Here is an 18,617-nt window from a genome sequence, read left to right as displayed (position 1 = left end):
AAAGAACACAGACATTTAATTTAAAGACACAGTTTGTGGTTGTTGTAATCAATAAATGTGTTTTCTGTTATGTTTTGGTGGGCGACATGTTGTTTGTGTTCCTTTTTTTGTACTTTAGCCTAGAACTTCTGCATTCACCACATTCTCCAACTGTGAAATTGATGCGAAAGGGGGCAGGTGGCACAAAATCTGAGCGGAGCAGCTGGTACTTAAAAGAATCAAATATATAATGATGTGAACAACAGAAATACTGGATTTTAGCCAGTGTGTGCTTTAGCTTGAAGATCTTTTTTCCCTCTTTTGACACAGCCTGAAGGAACAAACAAGCAAGAAGAATCAACGTCAGTTAAACATATGGAGTGATAAATGCACACACATACCAATTAACACCATGGGGCTAGTGAGGTAAACAAATGTGTAAGAGTCATAGATACTGCAAAAATTACCTTGCGTACATTTCATATATGAACATAGAATGCTTGTGTATTCTGTATTGTGTTAATTTTAGCTTCTTTCAAAGTGGTTTGCTACAACATATTGTATGGTTTGTATTGTATTGTCATAGCTGGATTAGCTGACTAGAGTGCCCCTGGGCAAAAATGAAGTGTGGGCCCCTGGTGATGCCTTGTTTGTGGTAAATTGGTTGAATAGTATTCAATACAGACAATACAAACCAGTGAAAACCACACCAAATTAATGAAGGATTAACAACTGAGGCGACAAGCAGACAAAAAGATTTAAGACTAATCCAGTAATAACAAGCAGACTAAGTAATAACAGGCAGATAATAATACATTTTAACAACAAGCAGATGAGACATGATAAACCAGCCACTGTAACAACTAAATGGGGACTATACATGAATGTGCAGAAGAGTAATTTGCAAGTGGAGGTTGTGCAATTAAAGTAAAACATGTTAAGTAATAATGTAATTAATTAAATTGCATTGAATATGGGGCCTCTGGGACCCCTATGGATACCAGGGCAATAACTGCTTTGGCCATTTAGTAAATTAGCACCTTATATAACAACAGTATTACCTACAAAACAGGCTATGAATGTCTTATATTTTATGAAAACTTTAGGGGATGAATATACATACATATAGGCAAAACACACACTGTATGTTCTTTTAACCAATGCATAGAGACAAAAAGTTATTATAATGTGTAAGAAGATACATTTCTGACACATATGTTTACACATACTATATAGGTGATTATCTAGCCTAACTGTCAGTGAAAAAAACAAACTCAACTCTTCCAAGTGCTAGCCTCAGACTGGGAACATACTGCGTAAAAACTTAAACAGGCTACCTTATAATCATATAGTGACTACTAAATAACAAGCTTCTAAAACTCATACGATTACATATGCTAAATCTCCATTTTACAATCTCTTTCTAAACTCCTGTTGACCTAAAATATATAATATAATATAATATAATATAATATAATATAATATAATATAATATAATATAATATAATAGTCGGGATAGGGCCTTCAGTGAGGGGGCGGGACAAGTAAAGCGTTCCCGGATGTTACCGTTACTACGTCATGTAAACAGGAAGTACGACGCCTGACGCGCCGAGTTCAACTCCGACAAGGGATTCTAAACAACAACAAAGTGTTGTTACAACCTCACGATACGTATATTTGGGCTGTTTTAGAAAACATAACGGACTCTTGTTAGTTGTTCCAGCAGTCGTAACTGTAGCTTGTAGACGGTTCATATGAGTTGTTCCTCCTCTGAGCTCGATCGCTAGTAAACTTTTGCTAGGCTGCTCGGTAACTTAGCTAAAGATTTGAATGTTTGTTTGCTATTTTTCAGCAGATTTCCCACTCATTTTGCCTGATAAGACAGCAGTGGTAGGTTATTTTGTTTTGTTATTTGCAGACTTTAACAGTTACACAGCTAACATTAAGCAGGTAACGTTAAATAACGGCAGCTGAATGTTGTCGTTATGGGAGACAAGGAGCTGAGTCTTATCAACAAGAATATAACAAGGTAACGCAACTAATCACAGATCTTTTCATGCTTTTTATAGTTAACTTAGAGCTTGTACTGTCCTTTTTTGTTTAAAACGTTGAATTTATTGTGTTGGGTCAATTTAAGCCACTGATTCCCAGCTTAAACTAAAGGACGAGGTTACAATTTTTCAAGTCTGTCTTAAAACAGTCAGGAGCCTAAATGAACATTGAAATAGGTCTTTCTTGCCATAATATCCCTCCTGTTCATACTGGCCATTAGAAGATCCCTTCGTAATGAGCTTACAATGTGAGCTTAAGTGATGGGGTGCGAAATCCACAAGCCTCCCTCTGTACAAAAATGTATTCAAAAGTTTACCTGAAGCTAATATGAAGCTCCAACCGTCCAAATGAGTCAAATCAAGTAGATATGTTTCAAAGTTACATCCTTTTTTTGCCAAAGTCCCTCTTTTTGTTACTATACTTCCAACGCAGCTCAACAGGGAAACACAAAGAGGGAATTTTATGCTAAAAAAGACCGTAAATGTGGCAGATATCCACTTGATATGACTAACTCAGACTGCAGAAGCCTCATATAAGCTTCAGATAAACTGTAAAATACATTTTTGCACAAGACTGTGTGGACACACTGTGGAATATGGCCCTCATCACTGAAATTGAAAGGGATCAGCATGAACAGGAGGAATGATTACAGCAAGGAAAACCTCTTTTAGTGTTCAAATGGGCACCTGATTTATGTTTTAAGACAGACTTGAAAAAATTATGAACCTATCCTTTAGGTAAAAGTGCACTGACATTGCCACAAATTGAAAATACTCCAGTAGCATTAAAACTAGTAGTTTAAATATAAAAGTACTCATTACACAACAGAGTGGCTCTTGCCAGTGTTATGTTTATGAGGTTATTACTGATGCATTCATGTGCAAGCAGTGTGTTAATGTGTCTAGTCAAAATGTAAAATTTGAATCTGCAAAGTAACCAGTAATTATAACAGATAAATGTAGTGGACTAAAAGTAAAACTGAGGTACTCAAGTAAAATACAGGTATCTCGAAACTGCAAAAATGGAAACAAACAATATCCACGAATAAAATGCTTGATAACAATGAGATAAATCATTAAAAACAATACCAATAAACTAATCAGGGGAAATAAATATAAATAGCAAAGATGAAAACGAGTTGACAATGTTGGATTATCCCACATTAAAAACCAGATTAAAAAGATCTTGTTCCAGCTTCTTTGATGTCAAGATTTGCTGCTTTTCTGTGTTTATATAATTTTAAATTGAATATCTGTCTGTAAGACAAAATTAGACATATTAAGATGTAACCTTGAGCTCTTTTTATTTATTTATTTATTTACAATTATAAAGAGTTTTGGACTAAACAATGAATCAACTACTCAAAAAATTAATCTACAGTTTTATTGAGAATAAAAAGAATCATTAGTTGCTGCCCTACAATGTTTAGGCAAATTTTCCTGCAGGGTTTGGGCACCATGTACACCAAAATGTTATCTTCCACGGTAACTATGTTGTCTCACCTCGTTGCCTTCTGTCTAGTCTGCTGGATGTCCCCCTGCGTCCCACTGTAACATCACTCAATCTGCACTGCAATCACATCCCAAGGATTGAGGGTCTGACCTCAGCTTGGCACCTGAGGCACTTGGACCTTTCCTCAAATTGCATTTCTAAGATTGAAGGTCTCAGTTCTCTCACATCCCTGAGGACTCTAAATTTATCCTGCAACACAATCACCGAGGTTGAGGGTGAGTCTTTAGTCACCATTTTACTTGGACAGTAATTGTTTCAGCACATTGGGTGTTCCCCAAATGATAATTCTTCATTACCGAGTCTTGTGTTTACTCTGACAGTGCTGCCACTGCTTTATGATCTGTAGAATCACTCACTTGTTAATTTCCCCTCCCTGCACCACAGGACTGAATGGCCTCGTGAATTTAACTAGATTAAACTTGTCCTACAATCAGATAAATAACCTTACTGGTGAGTTGAACTCTGACTGAGGTCTTTTTCTACACTCAAATCAAAGGACTAACGGATGATTGACACATCAGTGGTGTTGATTCTCATGTGCTCATTAGGCTTGTTGTATCTTCATGGCACGGAGTACAAGCTGAAGCACCTGAGTCTCCATAGCAACCACCTGCACAGTATCGATCACCTCCTGCAGTGCCTGCTGGGATTGCAAGCTTTAAGTGAGGTCACTTTGAGTCAGGATGGCAGAGACAACCCCATCTGTAGGTCGCCAGGTAAGATACAAAAATGTTAATTTGGAGTATATAAAATCCTCTGTTACTGTATATGTTACTTTGATGATGATACATTAAATTTTGCGGAATTGACAAACCAAGGTACTTCATCACATTCAGAAAAAATGTAAATAATTTGCAACATTGCCCACAATGGTCTAATAAACCCATAGATATTAGAGGTAGAGCTACCACTGTATTAACAGTGTGGCAAAATCTCTGATGGTTGACAAATTTATATAGTCTCACAGTATATATCGTCCAGCAGCCCACCCCTATATTGGAGTACAGTAGTTTTAAGACCAGTATATTACCTTATATTACTGATATATCAGTACATGTTAGCTGATGTGCAAAAAAAATAAAACTTAAATGGTCTCCAGGAGAGAAATACACATCACAACACAAACTAAACACAACATAATGCAAAAAAAGTAATTAATTAATAGTATTGTTTTTTTATACTTTGTTTGATTATGCCCTCTGAAGCTGTTTCAGGTATCCATGTGCTAATATACAGCACTTGAGTTGGCAGAGTAGCATACAGTAGCACACAGCTGCCGAGTAGATTGCGGTACAGAGAGATTGTTCATTTTAAAACTACCCTACCTCTAGTACATATCACCATAGCTGCTGAAAATGAGTTTGTTTGTGTATACTGTACATACTGTAAATACTTCTACATGAAACATTTTATGTGTAGGACATAGGGGTAAAGTGATATGATGATATAACATGAGACGATAAAAACTTAAGGAGATTTTGTCATACTGTTTATATTGCGGCAGCTATCCCTTTAGTATCAATGAGCAGGATCGCTCTATGATCATATTGAATATTTTATAGGATTTTTGCATCAATGTGATACAATACTCTGATTTATCACATATTTACTTTGCTTCCAGATTAATGACATTACTGACAGACATTCTGGCTTATTCATTAAAAGTTTCTTAATTGATTTTGAAGAAAATGTACTACATCATGATAAACATATAATAATATATAAATTGTAATAATAGATTTAAGCTGTGTGTGCTACAACTGGCAGATCTTTACATTTTTGTTTTTGATGAATCACTCACTAATCCAGAGGATAATCATTAGATTTTGCAAAACAACTGACTCATAACCCTCCCCGGTATTGTCTGTAATGAAAGCACAATGAAAATCAGTGGTAGTCAAATTAGGAGCACCTGATAGTGATCATTGTGATCTATTTTTCTGCCTGTGTCTGTTCGTAATTGGATTGACAGCAGTCATATGAATGTAAAAATCCTTGCAGTGTTTTCCTTTAGCTTATACTCTGCACCCATTACCCATGTCTTCCTGTTTATGATTTATTTGCAGCAAGATGTGTTGAAAGCATGTGTTTTAATCCATGAGGGCGCACTTAAAGCATTCTTACAACTCTCACTGTCAATATGAGTTTATATTAACGGTGCTCAGTTCTCATTAATTAAGCTACATCAATAAGTGCATATTAGGATAGCATGTACAGAAGAGATGTTATTCATTTATTTATAGATTATTTGATTTCATACATCAATAACCACTGTAACGCATGACGTTTTAGGTAGGTCATATATACCACTGATTTGACATACAGCACTTTGAATAATGTAATAAGAATGTATTTGTGGACAGTCACACAGCTCTAGACTGGTTAGGTTTACTTGATATATGTGTGTTGTCCTGCTGCAGGTTACAGGGAGATTGTTATGCAGTCGTTGCCACAGATCTCCGTTCTGGATGGCCTGGACCGGCTGGGAAATCCATCATATCCAGGGATAAACAGTCCCCTGGATATCCCTGGTCTTGAAGACTACGTGGACCTCCTGCTCTCCTCAGACACTAGTCGCAATGAAGCGGTAAATTTAAATGGCATCATATTACAATTAATTTATTGAGTTGTAATTCTCATAATGTCTGTTGCTATAAAATGACCATATTCCAGTGATTTCATTAGTATTACCTTGTGGAAAAATATCATAATTACACAATAACACTCCATGTTATGCATAAGAAGCTCCATAATACAGAAGTACTGTATCCACACCTGGATGAAGAGGACTTTAAATACTGTAGGTAAATATTGCTGTGTCTTCAAATTCATGAATGTGGCATTTTGTATCCAAAATATAACATCATTGAATTGGATTCCACTTCTGTATATTTGGATCTGGAAAGTTCAGACACAGTAAGAAGAAAAAATTGTGTGATTACCCTCTGCAGTTCCTGACCACTGACTTTTAAAATGTGAGAAAAGCCACAGTTATATAATCCTGAGGTATAAAGTTGGAAAGACTTACTTACTCAGGACTATATTGCAGTGAGGCAGCAGTGCTGATCACTGAGCCACTGTACTTTCCTATATTCCAGTCTGTTTTAAATTCCCACTAGTCAATGAATAACTGGAATTATGTAATTTATGGATTTATACAGTGATAGTGAGGGAATGTGATCCCGTCACAAATACCTGCAGTACTTTTCACATTCTTTGCACAAGGTGGAAATTTCCATCTGTTTTCTGTTCCACCAACTCTAAACTGAGAAAGGAATCTCATTTCCTGACTTCAGGAAAGTCCCAGAAATGTCATGTAATTCTGTGTCACAGCGGGGACCCTAAAATAAGACTATATCCTCAGTCAAATGAAAATAAAATACAATTTAAGTTTCTCTGCAGGTTATAGGGAATGTCCCCCTCACCACACCCCGCATCGATGAGGTTCTGACCCAGTTTCGTCAGCGGATTGCCTCTGAAACAATCACAGATCCAGTTGCGCAACCAGATAGGCAGCGCTTCCAGCAGGTTCCCTCCGCTGTGGCTGATCCAGCAGACCCCGTTAATGAACAACGCATCAGGAAACTGGAGCACCAGGTGTCCCAGCTCGTCCTGCAGGTGCTTATTTAACACTGCTGAAAGCCAATGAGTCATTTAATAAGAAGTGTTTGTGCGAGATATACAGTCAGTGGGATAATATATAACAGAGATGAAATTATTGTTGGGTTTTATTTTAGATAAAAAACAATAATACTTAGTCTGCAGTGCAATAACAGGTTATAAATCACAAAATATTACCAATGGCAGTATTTTAGCATTTTCACATTTAAGACAGTATTCTTTCTTAAAGATGCATTTTGGAATTGCTTAATTTGTCAGTTCTTGCGGTATATAGATAATAATTGTCACACCTTTTGTGTGAAGTTCTTATACTTTAATTAGGTAAACACATTTTTAAAAGAGTTCCAATTCATGTTACTGCTGTGGCATATTCATTCACTGTATGTCTCTTGAATCTTTTGTTTAGTTTTTACTCATCCCAACATGTAGTCTGCTCAATAATTATTGTATCCCCTCACGTATTATGAGCATTTTTGCCATATTTACACAGGTCCCTGCGGGTGACAAATCCAGTAGCCATCCTGTGGTGACAGTACGCAAAGCCAAGAGGGACACAGACCGCACGTCAGAGAGCGAGTGTGACAGCGGGAAGGAAAACCGGAGGCGCACCAGGATCCCAAAGCATCGTAACAGCATAACAACAAGGACCACGAAGGAGAACAAAGGCAGGAGATCAGACAGGTGATTTCTGTGCCTGCCTCTTTAGTACTTAGGTTAACTGTTTGGTGTTGAAATAATGTTTACATGTCTGTCAACTGCTGATTCACCTGTGTTCAGATCAAGAAATTTCTAAGCACTATTGGACGTTAAAACAACATTATAGAGTTTATCTTTGAGCGATGATATTCAAATTCATACACTTGCCAAAGTTTGCTGAGGCAGAAGTGTTTATGATGAAGTAATTGACAATATCTACATTCATAATAATCAAACACAATATGCAGTGATGGATATTTCCATTTTCTTTTGCATGCATCAACCTAATATCATCAGGTATCTTGATGATAGAGGAAGTCCTTTTCCCTCTCAGTTGAAAGGAGATGATGAATTTTCCTCTCTGAGCGATGTTGTGAACTTTCCTCCTCTATGTTAGAAATTACAACTGTCATCTCTCTCCCATGATTAACGACCGTGCCTCTGTGGTCTACCCCCTCATTTTACTTCATCAGCCACTGATGACATGTGCTTAAGATTCAGTAATTTAACTTATGTAACCTCCCAACTGTCCTCATCAAAAGCAAGGTGATTTTTAAATATTAGCGCAAAATTCAATTTAAAGTGTGCTTACCTGTAAAAGTAGGTAAGTCATCTGCTTTGACCTTTATAGAGCCAGACATTTGCTAGAGGGCTGTTTATGATCAATTTACAGCTGGTTCAATACCTGTGATTTGTTTTTATGTGCAGCGATCAGGAGAATCATAAACAGAAGAGTTCAAAGTCTGCTGTAGAGCCCAGAGGGAAGGCTGGGAGTGCAAGGGGTGCAGACGCAGCGGGGCCAGCAAGGAGGGGACCACTGAGAGCTGCTAAGGCCTCAGGCGATGTGAAAACCAAGTCTACTGAGGAGCAGGAAACCTACAGGGTACAGAATGGATAGGTCCCCTGCAGACTGAATGACAGCTTCTATTTTTATTGAATTAATGTGTTATGTGTATATAAAAAAAGGTTTTTCCCCTACACAAGAGGAAATTAGAAATCCCCTGTGAGTTTCTCTGTAAAAGCAGACTTCCAGTTGTATTCCTTTCTGTTTTAATCTATGTGTATTTTTGTTTTTGTATATGTGCAGACTATTGTGGAGGAGCGTGACCAGGAAAGGGAAAGACGCTGGAAGGCCGAGCAGGCTGTGAGGAAGCTAACAGAGGAGCTAAAGTGCCTGCAGACAAAGGTCAGCGAGGAAAAAGACCTGCAGAGCATGGCCCTGCACACCACAGACAGGTTAGAGGATAACTGGTTGGACACACACACACACACACACACACACACACACACACACACACACACACACAGTACATGCTCACATGCACAGATGCACACAAACTTGCACATGAATAGGCTCAGCAGCTCTAAAGCAGATATCATGATGAAAAGGGATAATTGAACTTGTCTCTGTGGATTTCAGTTGTCAACTGCATAATGGATTCTCATCCATTTCTACCCTCTTCATCTTTTGTATTGGCTCTCCTGAGACCAGGGCCTGCTGCTTGTCTCATTCTTGAACAATGAGTATCCATCCCACCATTAAAATTCCTCACTATCATTGTCCCATAGCCTCTCATGAAATCAAGCACACATTACCCCAAAACCTTAAAGTATGCCTGCAGTTGTGTGTGATAATAAAGCTATTTAGTATTAGGATCATTAACCTATGCACCCATCATGCTTTTTAAACCTTATATTTAAATTCCAGCGGCTATAATTATCTATAATTAAATATTCCTATCTCTATCCCTACACATGTGGCTGAGAGCGTCCTTGCTTCTGCACTGCACAGATAGTGCCAGAGAGCCAGGTGTAGCTATCTTGTGCACTGTCCTTACTTGCATCACACCCTGCTTCGATAAATCTGCATTATGGTTGTAATTAGAAGCACGATGACAAGCATATGTCAGCAGTATTACATGAATCAATCTTAACTGTCACTTTCTAATGGTACTGAACACAGCTGTTACTGTTGACTCCCTTGCTCATCAGGAGACAGATTACAGAGAAATGGCTCATCATGGCAAATCTAAAGAGGGAATGACTGTATATGAGATGGTCCAACAGTTGTCTAGTTTAGTTGTACTCATAGACTGTAAAAAAAAAAAAAAAAAAAAAAAAAAATGGTCGTAGCCACCATGTCATCACCCATTGGTTTCTATAGAACGGTTTTGAAGCTTTGAAGTGGCCGGCTCCAGCTGTCACGATCTTGTCAGTGCGACCTCTCACTCAAAGCAGCCACGTCCGTAACTATGCATAACTTTACGGCTTAATAAAAATGAAACGGGTTACGAGTTATGAAATAGTTCACCTCCCGTCCAGTTGTCATGAAAGGGGAAATTATCTATTGAGACGTAGACGGTTTGTACCAGGCTGTAAACATGCTTATCTCTGCTGTAAAGTTGGGCATTTTAACATAGGGTTCTATGGGGACTGACCGGACTGTCTCGCTTTTGGAGCCTCAAGTGGCCATTTGAGGAACTGCAGCCCTGGAGGTTGCTGTGTGATTGTACTGTGTGCAAACTTTTATCTTGCCTTTTTCTTTTCCCCAAGGTTAATTTTTGTATAATCATTTTCACCTGTTTTCATTTTCACCATATTTACATTTTCTCTCCCTTGAGATTAGATTTTGATTATGTTACAATGTAAGATTTCTCCAGGTTCACTGGCTATCACATTTATAACTCTGCAAGATAAAACACAGACCACACACAAGGCCATCACAAAACTGTAGATAGTTTCCTATTCTATTTATTCTCCCGTGTAGAGTAAATACACATTTGGAGTATTATGCCTTCTACTCTTCTAATTTTTCATACGTGCTGCTTAAGTAAGGACTGCTACGTCATGGTTTTTCTCCATCCAGACTGAAAGATTTGTTGCTAAAGGAGCGATCAGGGCGCTCTGAACTGCAGACTCGTGTTGAGGAGCTGGAGGGGAGGTGTCAGTCCCTAATCCAGCAGCTGGAGCAGGCCCGCAGCAGTGAAGAACAACATAAGACTGCACTGCACAGACTGGAGGAAAGCATCTCCCATGGTGAGACGCTCAGGGCTCGTCAGCAGGCTGAGGAGGTACAGTAGCTAGTTTCGTATACCTGTATCACTGTTTTAATAACGATCGATTTTAAATTCTCAACATAGAATACCAATGACGCCACCAGAACAAGTTAATTTAGAATCATCTATCATTCTGTATCTGCTGTACCACTGAACTCCCTATATCACTATCATTTCTGTTTATACCAGTGCAGTAGTTCCATCACCCAGCATGCAGAGTGAATGAATACAAACAGATAAAATGATTCAACAGAGATAGTTCAATGTGACAGGCTTCGATAAATCATGTGCTGACTTTCCTCAGATGAAGCGGCACCTGGAGCTGGAGAACAAGGCAGCAGCTCTGAAGAGGGAGGTGGATATCCAGAGAGCTTCAGTGCGCCAGCACAAAGACAAACTACAGCAGTTACATGAACTGCTGGCGTCCAGGGAACAAGAGCACAGGTACGCCTGAAGCTTTTTATTCTGAATCACTGGAAGAAGGCATGCTCAATATCAACTTTATCCCATTTTAAATGCCCTAAAAATCTATTTTCTCAATCAGTAAGGGGGTCATGGATGCAACAGATTTCATCCAAAGTTAAATAATATAAAATACTGATGATAGTGTGTGGGTTGTTTCTGTTTCTGTTACCTGCACTGTCAAATCAAATCTGAGCAAACCATATCTGTACAGTCCTGATGAATCAGATCTGCTGAATTTTTTGAGTGTTTAACATCGTAATAAATAATATCCACAGACCGGATGTTTATTTTTTTTTCCAAACTTTGATTATTGCTTATTTAGTCAGTAATTTAGGGTCGTACGTACATAATCTAAAAAGTATTGGAAATTAGTTTTAATCCAAATATGAACGATTGTGATTTAAGTGTTTGTAAACTTTCCTGATATTGGGTTTGAATTGGGTGTGGTTATGCTCAGACATTTAGTACAAAAATTACACAATAAATTCTGCAAACTAGTCATAACCGACGTGACGTGCTGCGGTAAGCATATTGTCTCATTTCCGGTTGCTGGAGTCTCTGTTTCATTGGTAGCGTTAGCGTTTCTGCATCTCAACCCAGTTAATTTTGCTATATTCTTCATTACTGCCGCTAACTTCCTGCTGTACATTTAAATATACTCTAGTTCCGCTCAAGCACTCTTAGCTCTCTCCTTTTAGCAACTTTCTCGCTAATCACACAGTTGTTAAGATGCTTTTCAGATTTGCTAGTTACTTCAGCTTAACTGTTAGTGATGGCTTCCCTCTCTCCCTTTCGCTCTTGTGCTCTCTCTTGCTCTTTAACTATTCTCCTGCCTCCTTTAGTGATAATGGTACATGTAATAAATGTTGTATATATACCGTGTTGGAGGCGAGGCTCAGTGAGTTAGAATCACGGCTCTGCACCATGGAAACCCAGTTGTTAGCTACTGTAGTTAGCCAGCCCCCAGTAGCCGGTGTAGGTGTCAATCAAAATGCGATGTGCCACACCTACACACCTACAGGTTTTTTGAACTAGGTTTTCTAATAGTTATGAACATTTATTTTCACTCAGATTTCAGATATGCATTACTATTTCAAGCCAAATTTCCAGAAGCTTTAAACTTTTTTGTACAATTTCCTGTTAAGTGAGCCCTCAATTTACTGTATTTAAATTTACCTTAAACATACATTTTCACCTTTAAATTACCATAACATAAAGGCTATGGACCAGGAGCCTGTTTAAAAAGGGCAACGTACTATCCTCACTTGTTTGCATTCTTTCCACAGAAAACAGCTGGACTTGCGGTTGCAGCCGGGAGGGGTGGATTTCCGTGAGGCAGTCGCTAAAGAAGTAGCATTAGTGGAACAGAGACATGCCACCAGGGAGGCGGAGCTGGAGGAGAAACTGGCAGAGGGCAGGAAAGAGTACGCTGCTCTGGAGGATGAGTTCCGCATGGCACTAACCATCGAGGCTGCTCGCTTCTATGAGGTCTGCTGAAAGATGGGCGCCAGCCATACAGATGGCCTGTAATCACTAAAGTGTCGTCGTCCTAAATCTTACTCTACATTCTCTGTACAGTCCAGCTGAAATGATTTCTGTGTCCAGTAAGAAGGAAATGATTGAACGGGAATTGACCCCAATATAAATAGACTTAGTGGATTTTTTTCAGCCTGATGGTGAAAGCTGAGATTGAATTAGGATCATTTGACTCTGGACAAGTAGTCTGTGATTGCCAGAGGAAGAGTGCTATACAAAGGGATTGAATTTGAATCGGTCTGTACTTTCCCCATATGGTTACAGATTTCATTCAGCCTTTGCACAAAATATAATCTTATTCTTGATTGCTACTGCTTGCACGATTTGCTACTTTAAGTCTTCAAACTTTTGACACTTTGGAAATTCTGAATGAGATACAGATTGCCAACCAGACCCTCACTCATGGAAACTTTTAAAAGATTGCTTTCTATAAATCCATGACCCCTAAAACCCGTTCTGTCAGATCTCAAATGTGACATTGATTGATAGAATTGTCAATTCAGGTAATGCTTGGACCAAAGTCTTTTAGATGTCTATATTCACATTCACCTCCACATCCTCACTCTACTTCTTGTAGGTAAAGGAGGCGTGTGATCAGATGACTGCAGAGCTTTTGGAGCTCAAGGCGACCCTCGGCCAGTCCCAGCAAAGAGAGCAAAAATCCGGCTCTCTTGTGCAGGAGCTCACAGCCATGGTCAAGGAACAGAAGAATCGTATTTCTGAGCTCATCAAAGCAAAGAAAGATGCTGTCACTGAACTAAAGGTACACCACCAGATTAAAACAGTGAGACGTCTGTCAGATTTTTTCCATTAGCACTTAAATTAAGAGCAAATACCTTGATCAGGTTTGTAAAGTCACATTATGTCTAAGATAGAGTTGATAAGTTCTGGGCATCAGTCAAATATTGCTCAGCCTGAGCCTGTAAGAGACTAATTTGAGACACCATGGAATACTGAATGGTCCAGCTGTCTCTCCATCTGTCTGCCATGACAGATGGCTGTTGATCATTAATACTGTCTCTGTGCCTGTCCCTCTGCCAGAGCCGTCTGCATTCTTTGGAAACAGAGGTGGAGCAGGACCGGCATCTCACCCTGCAGCTTGAGTTGCTTAAGAAAGACAAGGCTCGACTGTTGTCTCAACTCACAGCTCAGGAGTCGGTGATAGACGGCCTTAGGGCAGAGAGGAGGATCTGGGGCCAGGAGCTCGCTCAGCAAGGTGGGAGACATTCATGAGGGCACTTTCTGTTCACTGTTGTTGCTTTCAGTGATCCTTATAGTGCATGACACACACTGACGGCCAGTTTCAGTTGTTTATTGAGAAATTCTAGTGTAGGTCTTCTCTGAGTCTGTCCTACTCTACTAATAATGCATTTGCCAGGTGGATGCTGCATATTTGCCCTGGGTAAAGTGAGTCACTGTTAACATCTTGGAGATTTTCCTATGGAGAAAGTGTATGAAGTATGAAGAAGGCAGCAGCTGTTCGGTTTAAAACTGTGTGTGCTGATTTTTTATTTCATCTGTTTAAAGTAAAGCCTGCCATCTAGTGGTTATTTGGGAGACACATACTTTTCTTTGTACACGGTAGCAAAACACAGAAATTTTTAATCAATTATATAAAGCAATAAAATCCATTAAAACATAATAGAAATACAGAAATATTTTAACACTGAATAAAATGTATAAATATAGACAAAAGAATAATAGGCAAAAGAATAAAGTTTATAGTACAGTTTCACAATAATTGCTCTTGTGAGAGATGAAATCTAATTTACATTTTCTTGTGTTTTTTTTACTAGGAGCATCTCTAGCTCAGGACCGTGGACGCCTGGAGGCCAGGATAGAGGTGCTGGGCACTGAGCTGGAGACACAGAAGAAACAGAATGAGAGGGACAACGATGCCCTCAAAATCAAGACCAGAATCATTGAAGACCAGACAGAAACCATCCGCAAACTCAAAGAGGTAGCAGGACACTATTGAAATCAGTTTGGTGAAGTAAGAGTAAAACAGCAAAAAAAACTTAAAAAACATTCTACAAGAATGTCAACTTTTATATTTGTGCATTTTATCATGGCATTGTATGTTCCTTGGTGTTTGTATCTATCCATTTTATCCTATTTTTACCTTGAGATATGCTGAGGCAGTTTCTATTTCTCTTCTGGTTTCCTGTTGTTTAGGCCTTGCAGGAGCGTGACGAGCAGATCCGCAGGCTGCGCGAGGAGCTGATCCAGGCCCAGAAGAAGTTCCAGCAGCAGCTTGAGGAGGAAACAGCTCAGCTGGCTGAGCTCAGGGAGAGGCTGGAACATCTCAGCCTGCGCAAAGAGGAGCTGAAACAGCAGTTGGAGGACAAGGAGGCGGAGCTTGAGGAGGTCAACAGAGTTTACAGGCAAGTGTCTCATCACAAACACAACTACACATACTTAGCATGTAAAAATTCTGCTCTTAAAAGTTAAAAGTGCATTATAATAAATGTGTCATGGCAATTGTAATAAGTAAATTGAAGGTCAAAGAGCCAGGTTCTGCTTGAGGTTTCTATCGCTGTTGACAAGTGCTTGCTCAGGGGGGAATTGTTGGGTCTCTGTAAATTTAAGAGTACAGTCTAGATGCTAGCCTGCTCTATGTGAAAAGTGCCCTGAGATGACTTTTGTTGTGATTTGGCACTATATAAATAAAAATTGATTGATTGATTATGTTTTCTCTCTCTCCCCTTTTAGGGATTCTAGTAAGAAATGGCAGGAGAAGGCAGACCTGCTCACTCGGCTAGAGAGCCAGGTGAAGCGCATGAAGGAGAACTTTGATTCCAAGGAATGCTTGCTGCTGGAAGAAAGAGATAAAGCAACAGAAGCTCACAAGTACGTCACAATATCGAGAAATTAACAAGAGCAAAACTCAATTCATGAATCCTGCTGAAAGTGTTAAATGTAAATGTGTATGTATTTGTATGTATTTGCTTGTTTATAATTAAGGGCATGATTAACAGGCACAGCGTTGTAGATGGGGCGATTATTCTGGACAGAATCCATCACAAGAAGGTTAAATGCATTCAAAACCTCAGAGGACGCTTGTTACTTTGAATCGAGTGTCCTTAAGTCTGTGTTTCTGTATCTACCAGACTGTGCAAGCATGTTTGTGCTATCACAGTCCACCTGCTGGGAACAGGTAAGGACAGCTCCGCAGCTCTCCTAAATCCTGGAGGAGAGGAGGAGAATTATCTCCTAGGTCAAGGAGGCTGATAAAATGATTTTACCCCTAAGCCTTAAAGTAAAACCAAATATGCCTTATCTTGAAAAGTTTTGCGTTTGTTAAATACATGCCCCGGCCAAAATGTATGAACATGAACATTTCTCTTCCAAATCCAAAAAATAGAGAACTTATTAGACTTGAAATTGTAATATCATATGATTTATGAAGTCTTGGCCAAAACATGATTAGGTCGTTTTAGAGATGTTGCCTTGATACAGGTGTGTGATATAATTTTAAATAAAATATTAATTTATGTTTCTATCCACCCTAAAAATTGCATAGGTTTAATGTGCCTTACCTTTACCTGATGTAACGTTATGTTTTATTTGTGGTTGTCTGTCCTGCAGAGATGCGGTCGAGAAGTTACACTGTGTGGATGATGCATTTCGTCGGCAACTGGAGTCTATCCAGGCTGCCCATCAAGCTGAGCTGCTTCGACTGGCTAATGAAAAGCAGAAACAGATAGAGAAGGCCAATCAGAGGGTAAGCTGCTGAAAAGTTTCCATTCTTTATCTAGCAGATCTTTGTCTTCCAGCAGTCCAGCAAACAAAAACAAAAATATGTTTTGAAAATCATGAATAGAGGCAAATATGCAACAACTTTTATGCAGATATGCAGTCACAAAATTCACCAGATTAACAATATCATGAATAAAACTGGCCTCTATGGGTTTCAGCCAGTTTCTCAGCTCTAATTATGCCCGCTTTAATTATTTGTATTTCACCCAACAAAGCATTGTAAATTTCTAAAAAGGCTTGAATGTGAAACCCACAGTCATGTGTTTTCTGCAGCTGAGCTTGTCTGTGTCTGCATACTTTAGGTATTTGATGTGGAGGAGGAGATGCGTCAGCTCCTGGAAGAGACAGAAACTAACAAGAGAATCATGGAAGAGAAAATGAAACGTCTCACCAGTGTACTAAAAGACTTTTAACACATGAAGTGTTACTCCAGCTATGTCAGTGTGTGAATTAAAACGCACAGACAACACAGCACAGTTGTATTTTTTAAATAAAATAATTTACGTGTTCATTTTTTTTATGTTAAGTTATTGTTGTTTTTAGTTTATCATGATTTTCCAATAAATTCTCTGAGCATATTTTGATGTCTTTTTTTCTTACAAATAACAACATTGTATTTACACAAATTCTAGATGAGAAATAAATTGTGTGAATGGATAATTTTATTACAGAACTGTAAACAATTAATCTACGAAGAGAAATCTTAATTCAAGTAAATGAGCATTGAAAAGACAAGAAATATCATTGAAGACATTATTTTTTACTACTAATTTTTAACATTTTTACATTTAAATTAATTACCAATTGAAAAAATAGGCTTGGAATTTGACCATTTTGCTTTGTGAATATGATATTTTCCAAGTAAAATTATCATCTAAATTATGATTAACATTCTTTTATGTATCATGCTTCAATTTTATTTGAGCCTAATGGGTAAAAGAGTGTTCACTAAAAATATCCGAGTCAAAAAGTTGTAAATACAATGAAACAATAAATCGGAGATGCTTTACTTGACCAGTCCACAAAAATTACAACTAAAATCAATATCAGTTTTTAATCTTTTAAATACATTTTTCTCAGGATAAATTCTATGTAATATCTCATATGACACTTCATTGACCTTGTAGGTTGTTTTTGGCACAGTGCTTATCGGTAAGGTAAAAGTAACAAGACACCTTTGGAGACAGCAAAGACATTAGTGTATTTTTTAGTTTAACAGGTGACTGGGAATTGTGTAGAAAATCTTAATAAGATTCTTAACTAGTATGAGGGTCAGTTTGGTAAAATAAAACAAAGTGACTCTTTTTCTAAGTGGTCACTTTGTTGTTGGCTAAATATTTATGAGGAGAAAAATTTTATTGTACACTTAGCTCAGTAATATGGAAGACCATTTCCACCAGGAAAGGATAAAATAATATTTTTAAGTATTTTCTGCTGTTATTGAAGAATCAATAGTAGAGAAATGACATGGGAGAAAGAGAGATGGGGAATGACATGTAAGGGTCTCAAGCCAGAATCAAATTGTGGACGATAAGCTTTATGGTTCATGGTTTTTAACCCGAAAACCTGACCACAGAACAAACAAACAAAAAATAGATCAAAAGATATGCTTGATAACATTAAAAGCACTTATGACAGGTCAAAATTTTGAGACAAGTCAAATTTATGAGATATAAAGTCAAAATTCTAAGATGGTATGTCAGACTCATGAGATAGTAAGTCAAAATTGTGATACTAGGTTAGGTCTAAATTGTAAGATAGTACAGTAAGTAGTAAAAAATAATGAGATGTAAGTCAAACTTAAAAAATAGTCCAAATTTTGAGTTACTAAAAAAAAAAAATCCTGAGATAACAAGTCAAACGTTTAACTTAATAAGTCAAGAATTTACCTTTTAGAGTCAAAATTATAAGATAGTAAGTCAAGAATTTGAGAAGCATCTC

The 18,617-nt window shown here is 38.1% G+C and overlaps 1 protein-coding gene across 1 annotated transcript; it reads left to right on the top strand.

The window, feature by feature from the left end:
* Positions 1-1,557: 1,557 nt before the first annotated feature.
* On the top strand, positions 1,558-17,254 carry lrrcc1 (leucine rich repeat and coiled-coil centrosomal protein 1). The gene is made up of 19 exons (XM_067606296.1): positions 1,558-2,008; positions 3,553-3,758; positions 3,928-3,993; positions 4,092-4,259; positions 5,964-6,130; positions 6,946-7,161; positions 7,655-7,845; positions 8,569-8,743; positions 8,948-9,096; positions 10,727-10,931; positions 11,221-11,360; positions 12,668-12,869; positions 13,495-13,680; positions 13,959-14,133; positions 14,714-14,877; positions 15,093-15,301; positions 15,630-15,767; positions 16,506-16,641; positions 16,979-17,254. The coding sequence occupies exons 1-19, from the start codon at positions 1,965-1,967 to the stop codon at positions 17,087-17,089; spliced, it is 3,048 nt and encodes a 1,015-aa protein (XP_067462397.1). The 5' UTR covers positions 1,558-1,964; the 3' UTR covers positions 17,090-17,254.
* The last annotated feature ends 1,363 nt before the right edge of the window (positions 17,255-18,617 follow it).

The sequence above is a fragment of the Thunnus thynnus genome, chromosome 12 (assembly GCF_963924715.1).
Source record: "Thunnus thynnus chromosome 12, fThuThy2.1, whole genome shotgun sequence".
NCBI lineage: Eukaryota > Metazoa > Chordata > Actinopteri > Scombriformes > Scombridae > Thunnus > Thunnus thynnus.
Note: the sequence above shows the minus strand (reverse complement) of the source record. Positions and strands in the feature narration are given on the sequence as shown.

Coding starts and splice junctions, on each gene's coding strand:
- lrrcc1 (XM_067606296.1), top strand. CDS start 1,965: ATGGGAGACAAGGAGCTGAGTCTTATCAACAAGAATATAACAAG. Junction 2,009..3,552: donor ATCAACAAGAATATAACAAG/GTAACGCAACTA, acceptor CCTTCTGTCTAG/TCTGCTGGATGTCCCCCTGC. Junction 15,768..16,505: donor AAAGCAACAGAAGCTCACAA/GTACGTCACAAT, acceptor TCTGTCCTGCAG/AGATGCGGTCGAGAAGTTAC.